The 13,478-nt window shown below is 41.7% G+C and overlaps 2 protein-coding genes across 2 annotated transcripts in view; one reads left to right on the top strand and one right to left on the bottom strand.

Annotated features, from left to right (window-relative positions):
• LOC128895732 (alkaline phosphatase-like) overlaps window positions 1-13,478 on the top strand; it is a 199,689-nt gene that overhangs the window by 142,861 nt on the left and 43,350 nt on the right. Inside the window, exons 3-4 of the mRNA XM_054158589.1 lie at window positions 3,753-3,927; window positions 13,151-13,329. Coding sequence (XP_054014564.1) covers window positions 3,753-3,927; window positions 13,151-13,329 — 354 coding nt within the window. The remainder of the gene's footprint in view (window positions 1-3,752; window positions 3,928-13,150; window positions 13,330-13,478) is intronic.
• The window catches only part of LOC128895738 (caspase-1-like), a 44,561-nt gene that overhangs the window by 26,697 nt on the left and 4,386 nt on the right, over window positions 1-13,478 (bottom strand). The window contains exon 2 of the mRNA XM_054158597.1: window positions 1,303-1,457. Coding sequence (XP_054014572.1) covers window positions 1,303-1,457 — 155 coding nt within the window. The remainder of the gene's footprint in view (window positions 1-1,302; window positions 1,458-13,478) is intronic.

Raw genomic sequence — 13,478 nt, forward strand, 5'->3', positions numbered from 1 at the left:
TATTATCGATTACATTGCAGGTCGGTAATTGAATTCCTCGAATAATGACATGGTCGACAGTTGTGTTCCTCCAACAAACTTTCATTGTCCCGCGGGAATTGCTCTGATAAAATTCTGACAACGTTTAAATAACAGTTCGAACGCAGTTTTAGATTACGTCTATTTTAGATGAATCTTCGGATCTGAAGAAATGCTCTCGTCCTAATTTAGGAAATACTTATAATACTTGTTACTTTTCACAAGACTCTCTTTAATCCCATTTTGTTTGGTTCAAAATGGTGCAGAATTTTGTCCAGGGCGATTCAATACTTGAATAATGCAGAGTTCCACGTACTTTCGACAGGAAACCTGAGAATTTATTACATTCAGCGTACTTTGTTTGCAAAATCCCGAAAAGCCGCTGCCAAATGAATATGAAAATTAAACTGTGACGATACTCCACCCCTAGCATACCGGGTGTCCTATAATTCATGGTACCGAGATCCCTCGTCTAGAAGAATTACTTCGAAACGTACACTTCTAACGCTACATCGGCTTACGAAAGACACCGAAAGCACAAACGTTCGTCATGGTTGTTCCACGGACCTCTCCAAGTGTCTACTCGCACGTAAAACGGTTTCGTGTGCTTCGACCTGTAATACCAGACACCCCAGCCCGATGCACAGTCGCCAACTTCCGCGTACAATTAATTCCAGCGTAGAAATGTTAATTTTCGCCCGGTAAATATGCATATTTCATGTCTTCGCGATGCACCACTTCATACATTTTCGAGCGCGCAATACAGCCGCGGTAGATCATGCGAAATTCCCGCGTTCCTAGTTCATCGCGTTGCCGACTTCTAGCGGCGAAGTTACGTTTATCTAAATTCGAAAAGCATCGCGCGTCTTTGTTCTCACGCCGATAAGACGAACGATCGCATCTTCCTAACCGTTCACGTTGACCTAAGCGCTGATTCAGAGCTGTTGCTATGACTATATAGATTGATAATGCCGGGGAATCATTTGTCGCGATTTCACGTACGCTTGGTAAACTAATTGATTTGGGGTTTGTAACAAAAGGCAAGGAGTAAAATTTACTAAATCTTTCCATGCTAGGGTTAAAGAAATTTGTCTAAATTAAATGACAGTTTTGAAATTCGTTAATTTTTAATTGTTATCGCGTCAATTTTTATTTGGAATCTGAAGAAATGCAAATTTCATATAGATTTATTCCAGCCTGTTTTGCAATCTTTAACACACTGCATCACAAGGAATTACTTACGTATCAATAAGTCTTAGAAGGAATCGAGAAACTACCACTCACTTGTTTTTGAACGGCCATCCATCCACGGTGTTGGACTCGGAATCACTTCCCTTCTTCTGGTTCGCACAACCCCTTTCTTCGCCTTTACAATTTACGTTCGACATTGCGTTTTCGCGACCGTTATCAGCCTTGTTCGCTAGCACCACTGCGTCTACCTACGGACAACGAAATCGTACAATTTTATACGGCATTATCTTATCGGTATCGATAAAGGCTCTGACGTTCGGTATCGATTGTATACCTCGCGTGTTTGTTGTCGAAAGATATTTACGTTTAGTGTTGGTGCAGAGAAAAGACATACGTCCGAAATAACGCGGAACGACGCAACCGTAGAATATAAATTTGGAATAGAATTTAATTATGCTATGAAGATAACTAGCTTTCGTCGAAGTGAATACTTTCACTTTGGGATTAAAGTTTCCATTGCGTCGAGTTGTTTCGAAAACAAATCTGAGTCACGCGACGAAGTAGAATTTTGTAAGCTTTGCCGATGAAACAATCTGCACGAGTATAGTCACTGCAGACCGAAGTTTCGTGTATGACGTTAAAGACACTGCCTTCGGATTTTAGATATTTACGCAGACTCGAAAATATTAATGATAAAATCAGTATTACCTTGTGGAGAATAATATTGGTGCCAATGCAAGCGGTCGTCTGGACGACGATATCAAAGCGACAATAGCATGTAAATTTTATAAAGAGTCTTGACGTTATCTGCCTATCAATAGCGTGTCTCTAGCGATCTGGTATGATCACAATATCGTTGCACCTCCGCAATAACCTGCTCGAACGCTTCGTGACAGGAACGACATTTCAATATCTCTTAGAAATTTCCCTTCAACGTCGAGCGCATTAAAATGTAAAAAGAATCATCTATGCAAGTGACTTCTCTGCTAACGAGATCGGTGACACTTTATATACTATTCAGCAAAGTATCGAATTAACAGTGTTATCGAATAATCGCATTCAAACTAGTTCGATTGATACAGATTATTAAATAATCATACCCAGATTAAATGTGATTACTTTAAGATGTATTATATGTCGACTAGAATGACTATACTTGGATTAACGGTATATTAGGAATGTCCGATATACAGATTCTGTACGCCCTCGAGTTAGTCGAAATTAGCAATTCGCGGACCGATTATACTCCCTGGTACTGCATTTTACGCGATTTCTTGCCTCAGAAAACGCGCCCTTTCCCGAACATCTGGATCGAAACGATGGCTCGTTATTATTCGGATCACTCGGCGCTCGAGTGGTCCGCATGGTTTTTAAATAATAAGAAAACCGCCGGAAGTCAGCAGTATTTTACGCGGGCGATCCTCCCTGTGGATAATGCCGACAAGATTTATGTACACGGGGCTTCCGCTCCTCTTTATTCCACCCCCGTAACCTCTGAACCCGCGCGACGGTCAAGGAAAGACCGGATTATCATAATACGCACAATTCATTCGCGGTAATGTTCGAAATAATTTATGAAAATCCGCGCGAGCCTCAGGAATCCCCGCGTCTTGCGAAACATTTTTATCATCTACGATAGGAATAGCTTTTGTTCGGTCATCGACGGTCGGTGACACGCGCTCAACGATTTATCATCGCGGTTTTTTCTCCGCTGTTTGTCTACCAAGCATTGCTCGCGCGAAGACCAGAAGTCGTGACGTACATTCCTCGCGTGTCGCGTGAATCATTACTCATCCGCGATCGTAGATCTTGGACGCGTATATCAGAAATCAGATCGGGCAACCTTCTTCCTTCTTATCGCAATATTTGTTACGGTGTTGCGCGAGTCGCAGCATTTGTGTCTCGCGAGATAACAAACGATGATTACTTTTCACAATTCAAACGGTTTTAACAGCGAGGGTAACGTCTAATGCCCTCGACTATACCGCGTTACTAGTCCGAGTACGTGTATTTTCACACGTATATAGTTGAATGAAAACGTAATGCTTTGATCACGAGGAATAGTCATCCGTTGTCAATTATCTGTCGAGTATCGTCAACGGACTTCACACAAGATGATTTTTCGTAACAGTGTCATTGTCTTTTCTTAATACTTAACATTGTTTTAACAGTTTTATCAATTGTTGAACTACAATCAGAATCTTTCTTTCCGAGCCAAGGCCTCCGTGACTCAAAACATTATAAACTTATCCCTAATTGCAATCAATTTGAATCACGAGACATCTCCGGTTAACATCGTTAATGCACTAATGCACGTATGACGAATCGTTTTCTTTAGCTGCACCCACCCCAGTTGGATTCGATTAGCATGCATTTCAAAATCAACCACTTTATCGCCAAGTGTTTTTTTCTCCCTCCCCCCTCCCCTCCCCCCTCCCCATCGTCAGCCGTGAATGTTGCTCGCGGACTGGTTGCGTTTCTGCGCGAAAAAGTTGATGTCGCAAACTAATTAAAGTTCCTCTTCCTCTTTCGTTCGTTTGCAGACTTACAACATGGACGCCCAAGTTGGAGAGTCTTCGGCATGTGCCACGGCGCTACTCTGCGGAGTTAAAGCCAATTACGAGACTGTTGGCCTGGACTCCTCTGCACGCTTCGAGAACTGTTATTCCAGTTTTGATGCCCGTGTACCGTCTCTTATCAATTGGGCGCAGGACCAGGGTAAGTAAATATACGCGTTTACGGACATCCAGGACTAATACAAACGATTATGTGCGATCGATTCCCCGTTGGCTCCGTTCGATTAGAACTTAATTGCGGACGTCGCTCCGGTGACAATCGCCACTCCACTTCCTCCTCGCCTCTGTGCCAGTACATTTTGTCACGCGTTTCGTTCTATTTCGGGATTTAATTAGCCTCGTCATCAGCTAGAGAGAAATAATCTTCTCGAAATGGATTCAGTAAGTTTGGTAGCCATCCAAAAAGTGGCCACGAATGAGTTCTAATAAGCTCTTCTAAAAATATTACTCAACTCGAATTCACTTCTGAAGAGGAATGTAAATAAATATTAATGGACTGGTTACTTCGATCGATAACTTCGATCGTTATCGTTTCACGGTATATTTTGGTTAAAATCAGATGAACCTTTTATTCCACAATATCTTTTTTCATTTCCATATTATCGGAAGGATTAATGCCCGATGCTTCAACGCGTTATTTCCATTTCCTTTTTAATTAAAAATCCCTTGCTTGGATTAACTAACATTGTGATCCAATGAATATCAGCGTCAGTAGCGTTTTAATTAAAAGTATAAAACGTACAAGTTTCCATTTCAGCACTGACACGCTACAAATGTCTGTCCCGTTTGTTTACCGCTGCATTACGATTCGTACAGCGCCAAACATTATATTTTACAATTTAAAGAGTATATTAAATATCGAGTTTGGCACGGTTTTCTATCGTAAACAAGAAAATAAATCTGCTTCAGTAAATCTCTGAAAATATATTCGCGTTCCATGTAAGATATGAATGTAATTTCGATGATAACGTATATTCTGAAAGTATTATCACGAGAGCGCGGTACCATTACACGATCGTAAAATTCAAATGCCAGTGTACAGTTTCTCCGCGCGGAATACCCTCAGGCTGGAAAGCAAAATTTCGGCCATGAAAATCATAGAAAATTCAGCCACAGCTAGGGATCGATTTTACAATAACGAAAAATTGATACAAAATTCAGCCGTTTAAAGGAAAGGTTGAGAAACACTGCGACACCCCGAGCGTCGTGGTTCGAAAATAGAAGGGTGAAAATAATTCTAATTACGAGTCGAAGCGAAATTGAACTCCGCGAGCGTAGCTACCGGGGAACGTTATTTTAACACCTTCATTGAAATTCTTCCGAGATTGCGGGGTTCGTTCCCAACCCTCGCCACCGGTTTCGATATCTATCGAAATCATCGGGTATCGGTGTAACCTACGGCTCCCACTAGGGAGGCGCAGTTATAAACTGGGTCTCATTAGAACGGTATCGAGCAATTAACAGAATTTCTCTGGCGCGCATGCACGGTTATTAGGGTGGGTGGTCGTTCAGGGGTTGGTGGCAACGTGTGCAGGGCGTTTCATCCCGCACGATCCCGGGTTGTTGTCACCTGCGTGAGGCAATAGGATTTTTACCGAGTGTCGATTTTCCATTTTCCATACGCGGGAGTCGACTATACAGCCATATAAACGCTACTAAATTCAATTTGAAAACCGAGCTCGGAGGGTCTGGGGCTACGTGCAATGGAGATGTTTATTCAACCCAGGGATACGATCGTAAATAAGGACTTTCCACCAGCTTTATTACACCGTGTCGTCAGCGTATACCAAGAATTTCCACGGGACTGTTCGACGATTTCAATTTCCGATAGACACGTTCGATTGGGACGACACTTCTGCCGCTGGATGTATCATCGACCCGTCGAGGGGTTTTAATTATGTAACCAAGTTAACGGAGTATGTTTACACGGCGAAAAACGCTTTATCGCTGCAGCAGTGTATTGTATTTGGATGCAACAGCGTCGCGTGAAACCAAATTGAGGGGTAACGTGGTCGTACGTGGGCTTTTGAATTTATATTTAACGAAAAATTGCCAAAATCAAGTTTTCTCTTTATGATTGATATTAATGTCATCTATTATGTATTGTATCTTTCATCAAGATTAAACTGGTTAATGGAATTGGGTAATTGATACGAACACGAAGAATTATTTTCCGAATATAGGTTAATGATTCATGGGTACATTTAACTTTCCTGTAGGCGGTAACGTTAATAACTTTGATATTATCAGTGCGCGATTTAATAACGGAATCCACGCGAATTGGATGTCAATCGAATGTATCTAATTAACGACGGTATTGACTAGCGTTTGAAATGAAACAGTTTTAAATTAAATTAACAACCATAACTAGAGCCATCTGAGACAGCTAACGACGCTAATTGATGAAACACTTTCCGATAAATATAAATCGACTCTTCGGACATCTCGAGAAACACCCAAGTTCTCGTAACCCGCCCTGAGCAATAACCTACAATTAAAATATCCCTTCGGTGGATGTATCCAACGCGAAGCTTTCAACACAAAGTTCAAGAGGCCTCTAATCATCGGTGCGCTAGTTGGCAAATTGAAAAAGTGAGTGCCCTCGAGAAATTCATATCCCGCGTACCAAAAACGCATCCTTGTAAATCAGTTTGAATAGGCAACAACCGATAAAACTCCATTTAACCGAGCGAACTCGAAAATAACTCGCCGGGAAGCCACTCGCCCCTGAACCAGCCGTCGCGTAAATAATAGGTTCTATGTACCATGTAACAACACTGCTATGTAGATCGAGAACAGCAATAAACAACGACGCACACAGCCAAGACTGTACATCTGGCCGCGCTACGTTGCGAGCTTGAAAGCGTAAGCTGCCTTACCTCGATCATTAAGATGAATTGCCTGCTTGATTAATCGCTCGCCGTTTGCCGTTGACGTGCTGCGCGTCGCGAACTTGCACAGTCACCCTTTCTGCTCCCTTTATCGATGCAATCGACAATTGACAATTATTGTGCGACCGTTCGATGGTATTCGATGCTTACATGATGTCAAATTTGGAGAGTGGAGGAGGAAATGTGGGAATTTACCCTTGGAAGATAACCTAGTGTCCTCGAGTTCGCGAAGAGTCCTCAAGATGTGGCTATTAGGATTCAGTTAAAGATCGATAGTTAACGGTGGGATTAAAGTTTGATATTTCCCCGTTTCTTACGCATTTATTTCTACATTTTCATCGTTAATTGCCGTGTGAGAAACGACAACTAAAATTAACTTTAATTAAAGTAGATTGGAAATTGTGTCACGGCACTCGTAATTAAAATATCGGTAGATTTTCAATATTTAAATAGAATTATTGACAAATTGGAAATTGACCATATTCTCGAAGGTAAACAGAATATTTGCGCATAGAATATTTGCGGTACGCCCTTTTGGCGGTGAACAGTCTATATGATAAACAATATATAATATGTAACCGCGAATTCACCGGGTTTGGCAACGTTTGTGAAGGTTTATACCGGCGGCTGCATGGCACGTTTAGGGCATGGAATCGAAGCCAAATATCATACGTATATTTGCAATCGATACGTCCGTTTGGTTTCCATGAATGGAAATATCGAATCCATTATCGCTATTTCTCTACACCAAGAAATAATTTCCTTCTTGTGAATATCAATAAAACCACTCGAATCTTAACATAGGCATAGTTTTAATATTCCCAACGACGTGTTTTACGGTCGGTGAAATTTTACCGTGATTGAAACGACTATCGTGTGCAAAAAACGCAATTACCAAGCGGAACAGAACAATCCACTCGTTTCCGGAGGAAAGTTAGATTTCGTTAATTAGTCCACACTCGAGTACTATGTCGGTTCGATGGCATGCCTTTGTGAAAGTCCGAGTGCGACGGGCCCCGACAAATAATTATTACGAAATTAATTGAATCTATTATGCATTCGTTAAACGGAATATCGATTTACGTTGAACTTTCATTTCCACGAACGGACAGCATAGGGAAAGGGGAGGATTTTCCAAGAGAAGTTTCGCGGCATTCAGAGATGGATTTAGCTCTCTGCATATCCATGTTCGATCTGAAATTTGCAAATTCATCCGTCGAGTTTCCAACGACGAAGACAGTCGACGAATGAACTTTATCCGATGACGGCTAACTCCGCCCCCCCCCCGCTGATCAATAATTCATTCGCATCATCGCAAGTCACGTCGACGGCGAACGATTCCCAGCGAGTCGACGGGGATATCTCGACAGAATATTTCGCGAATTCTAGATTCAATCTCGCCAGTAAGTTGCGCCTCTGCGAAATTTCTGTCGCAGCTTATCCTTCGCGGTTCACCACGGCTCGTCTTTCGACGAAGTCGAACCCACCTTCGGGTTGTATCTTCTGTCGTCGCGGGTTCGCTCCCGGGGGACCTCTCCCGCCATAATGCACCCAGTAAGAAAATTGAAAAAGCTCTTTACAGTCACTCGAAAACCGCTCGAGTTCGAATTTCTGTCATTTTCGCGGGAACAGCGATCCGCGGAAGAGAAACTTGTTCACGTCTTCTCAACAAAATAATTCTTCACGAAATTATAGAGCTACGAATTTCACGGTTTTTTTTTTCGAGTTAATTATAAAGTGATCGCTTAATTTCGTCAACGAGCGTATCTTTCGAGAAATGGTTTTATACGCAACGCGTGGGAAGGGAAGAGATCGAATGGAAAACGTGAGAAGGCAAAAAGCATCGACGAAAGGGAGCTTAATGGAAAGCCTAGATACGTCATGTGATTCTAAATGAGATTGCCGCGCAAACCGTGGCTGGGAAACCGACTCCCGTGCTTTATTGCCGCAATATTTTCTAGCGGAAACGTTGACGCGGTGGAAATATTGGGTTAAATGGAAAAGTTCCTGCGTTTTGCTTCGCGAAAGGGCTGTATCCGTTTAAGAATAAGCATCTATTTAATTAAGTAAACTTCGCCTAGACTCCAATGAAGAACACCATTGAAATTTCTTCTCGAGCAACGGAGAAACTCCCGTGTATTATTACCGCCATTATTATTTCTGATAAGATCTCGCGATACCGTGTACTTTTTCTGTTCTACTCGAGTCCGACACGAAAATTCCTACCTCCCCCGAAGAATCTAGCTCGAGATAGGGAACTCGAATGGAAGATCCGGCGGCCGACGATGTATCCCAGAGTGAAATGCGGAGTGGGAGCTCATTTCCGGAAGTCGAAGTATGTTCGGCAAAGCTCTTTCTTCCCTTCGCGTTTCGCCTTCGTCCTTTATTGCCCGTCGCGCAAATCTCCGAAATATGTATTATCTCGGATCTGAAAGGGTGTCTGTACAACGAAATTGTTTCTTCTCGCATCCGCTCCCTCTCTGGCCAGGTAACGTACGTCAGAGGCAGTTCTGAAATTTTCCTTTCCGAGGAGTGTCGATAAAATACATCTTCCAACCTTAATAGTTCTTTTTTCTTTTTTAATTAACCGAGATGAATGAATCATTTAATTTTCCATAGTTTTGGATAATGAATATATATATATATCGGAAAAGTCTGAAATTTTTTAGAAGGGAGAATGAATTAAAATATGAACATTTATGGTGAAGAGGGTGTTCCAATTGGCTCCTTGAACCCCCTTGGGTGCGCCACCGAACGTATACGCTCCTTTTTGTACGCGGCGCGCCGTTAGCTCTCGCGAATTTCCACCCAACGAAATTCCCTCGTTGTTTTATTTTAATTTGCATGCAAACATCCGGCCCCTCCACTGTTTATATGTAAATTACGTTTTATCTTATCGCCATCGCGACGCGGAGTGGCATTTTTAAAGTGCCCTCCTGCGCGATTCTTTTTTTTTCCCTCGCGGGCGAAAATATGGTCCTGCGCGGAGGAATGATGTTTGCATCGCTTCTCCCCAGTATTTTCTCCTTTAAATTGCAGTTTCCTTGCGGGTAAATGCAGATTCCCGAAATGCAAGAAAGGAAGGAAACGATTAGCGCAAGCGATAGCTTGTTTTAATTGAACTTGTTAGTATCACGAGACAATCGTGTATAGTAAGTTCGAGCAGAATCTTTCTTTAAAATGTATTCTTTATAATACAGCTACTGGCAATATAAATTTAAATTCCAACCAACTAACGCTTGCGATAATTAATGTACCTAAATGTAATCTCGTTTCTTCGTGGTCTGTTAATTCTGGTTTAAAAATAAGCGGTCTGTGAAGCACGCTTTGCTGCTCGCAATGTTAATTATACAACAATTTCACAATTCCTTTTCAACGCCGCAGCGGTATCGTATCATTAATCGCGTATGAATAAACGTACACAGCCCTTTGTATAGTTTCAAAATTTTTTATTTAAACGAATCAGCTAGTGAATGAGTAAAGGCAGGTTCCAAACGTGTTCAGAATTATTATTAGAATTTAACAGAATACTAAAACTGCGCTTCCACGTATGTTGTCTCTTCAATTTGATGAAACCCTGGTCGTAATTAAAATGCGTGAATGGGTTTAGAATTCCCAGTGGAATTAATTCGAGGCGTTTGCCCGTTAGCTCGCGCAACTCGCTTGAATTTAAGAAACGTAATGATAATTGAAGAAACGGGAGACGGAAATTGCTAACGCGGAAAGAAACGAGCGTTTCCGTAACGTTCGGATTACAAAAACGAAAAACGAGGCTATCCCCTCCCGAGCAAATTGAGTTGCCAGCGAATGCGGATCAAAAACAATCCGGAGCGTTAGCGTCTGCTAAACGACGGTACCTTGCTCGATGGTCCCTTCGAAAATTTCTCCGTTTCTCGCGAGCTCGGATAAATAAATTTCGAAAACAGTTATCTCCCAACGTTCGAATAAAATTCTCTTGCAGGGTTATAGACCGACATTACAGAGCCAAAGTGGAAATCATTTTCGTAAAACGACACATTGTGTCAGTTTGGCTACACGAAATCGATCCCAGTCGATTCAGTTCCACGGGAGCAAACGCCAACGCTCTGTTCGACATTCGACTAGGAACTTTTGATTCTCTACACACGAGTGCTAGGTATCGAGTTTGGTTAGCAACTATCGGTTTCTTGATTTAATTGCATGTCACTGTGTTGCGAATATCTGTTCTTGACGGAACTTAGCCGCGACCTGGCGTTGAGAACTTGGTCGAAGTCGAACACGGATCGATCGGTGGAAAGGCGTTTGATAACAGGTTTATATATCGGTGGTTAGCGACTATTGCTTTCGTTGGATGAAAATTATGTAATCGATACATTTAGAATCTCAACATTTTACCAAGTTTAATACCTATTCAGATCTACTTAGGATTGATTAGAGATAAAAATGAAATGAAATAATTCTAATACGATCAAGTTAGATTCCAGAAGCGAATTTCTAAGTTACCTCGCGACTTGAATCCCGCTCCTCCAAATAGCCGCTAATCGACCTGCCACTCACAGGTCACATCTGTTCGTTATGCTAAATGATAATTGAAGGTCCAGATGCCAAGATCAAAGGATCGCGAGCGGTGCTTTGATGAAGGATCGTGTATCGATGCAACTCGAACCGATTAGCATCCGGTAGTTCTAACATCGGCCCACTTAACGTAATTGCTAATCCTCCGAGAACATAGATCTCCACGTGCCAGCCTAATCTGTTAACCCATCTGCAGAGGCGGAGACTTTCGTCTTACCGCAGCTCAGAGCATCCGACGAACATCCCCCTTAATTAAAATACAATTCGGAATGAGGAAAGTACCTCAATTGTGGTCAGTTTCATTATGGGATAGAATCTGTCGTGAATTATACTAAATTCCTGGGTTTTGACGACAATTCTGTAGAATTTAAGAACAAAGGAGCAACACGTTTTGAATTTTCTAAAAGTACTGATCCTCTTCCAAGTCGCTTAATAAATGCTAGCTCAATTCCGAAATACTTTTCATTGAAAAATCGTTAACTAATTTCGAAGTATAATATTTTCGCGATGCGAACAAAGTTAGAAAAGCAACGAAATACTCTTTCATCTCCATTCCGTCTGTACAGCATTAAAATCTTAATTTCATTTCGCATTCACAATTTCAAAGTGGAATTACTCATACGGCCAAATTAGAATGAGCCACGATGAAACACGAAACTGTTTTTATTTGATATTACGCATGGACGGTTACATATACTTATATTTTCAGAAGACGAACCTTCCTATACGCGATTTTAAACCTTGAAACATTTTCGTTCGAGGATTATAAATTGTTAAATTTCACTCACTCGGAGCTTTGAATTTTCGTTTAACGTTCTACATTTTCAAACTACATATTTATGCAGTCGTATCCGCGTAAAAGAATTTTACTTATAAATGTTTATTAACTTGGGGGAAATAAATAATTTCTTTTATAAGTTGACTCACACTTCGCGCAGCTCTTTTCTTCTAAATGATGGACGACGGTAACTTTGAACGAGACGATGATGTACGCGATACACAACTTCCTTTTATCTTTCCGCTTAGTTACATTCCCTCTCGATTCTTTCCGAGGCAACAATCTTTATAGTTCTCTTAAGTTTGAAGAGAAAATTCCACTCGCTTGACTATACGACTATAGATAAATGCCACTAGCTAATATTAGGAAATTTATCCTGTAACCCAGGAAAGATTGAAACATGTAGAATGCGAAGAAAATGCTTTTTCGTTATTGGAATTCGAGAAAAAAGAATTTGTCTTGGTTTTTACGCGTTCTACCTAGGGAAACGATGCAAAGTTCTACGGAAACCATTCCTCGTAAACGAACCGATTCCCTGCAAAAAATTGTTCGAGTTTGATCCAGCAATTGGATTATGCAGAGTAGCTTCTGCGGGCAAACCATTTCCCTCAGTTTGTTTCCCATTACTGTGTACACCAGTGCCGACAATGGCTGCAGTTCTTTACGTGGCTTTGTTTTCCATCTACGCGCCATTCGATATCATGGTATTTGAATTTCCGACTGTAGAACGCAACTGAAGTGAAAATTAAATAAACCTGACCTCTCCTCGTATTATAATACAAATACTATTAGCAGGTGTTAGTTTCTTAATTGGCGAAAGCGCGGTGTCATTTGGGAAATTGGAGCTCTGTTCTGCTAGAACACTCTCATAATTTAAATTTGGGAAAAACACTGGAAAATAACCTCAGACTTCTTAAAATCACATTCGACACCGTGAACGTGATTACACCAGCTAATTGATCGACCCCGAAGAATGAGTTCACGGGCGGAGAGGTTTGGAAGGGGTGTACGATAATGTCAGTCGCCGGAGACAAACGATCTGCGGCTAGGATCCAGTCGAGTGATTTACGAAACACGAGCGACGAAGGCTCGTTGTTGGTAGATTTACCGCGGTGCCGATAATTCAACTTTTCTGTCCACAGGTAAATCGACTGGACTGGTGACGACCACCAGGGTAACGCACGCGACGCCAGCAGCCCTTTACGCTCATGCATCCAGTCGTTACTGGGAGGACGACGGCAAGGTGCCACCTGCTGCACGGACCTCTTGCAAGGACATCGCGCGTCAGCTGCTCGAGGATGAGCCTGGTCGCAGCATCAACGTACGTAATTATATTCTTAATTGTCTCTGGCAGTACCGCTTTACCTTAACACGTTGATCACCATGTCACCCATATATGAATGACACTGATTTTTACTGAAGAACGAAAAAAAATTAAGTTTGAAAGTGAAATGTCAAAGAAAATTTTCC

Source organism: Hylaeus anthracinus, unplaced genomic scaffold (genome assembly GCF_026225885.1).
Source record: "Hylaeus anthracinus isolate JK02 unplaced genomic scaffold, UHH_iyHylAnth1.0_haploid 5, whole genome shotgun sequence".
NCBI lineage: Eukaryota > Metazoa > Arthropoda > Insecta > Hymenoptera > Colletidae > Hylaeus > Hylaeus anthracinus.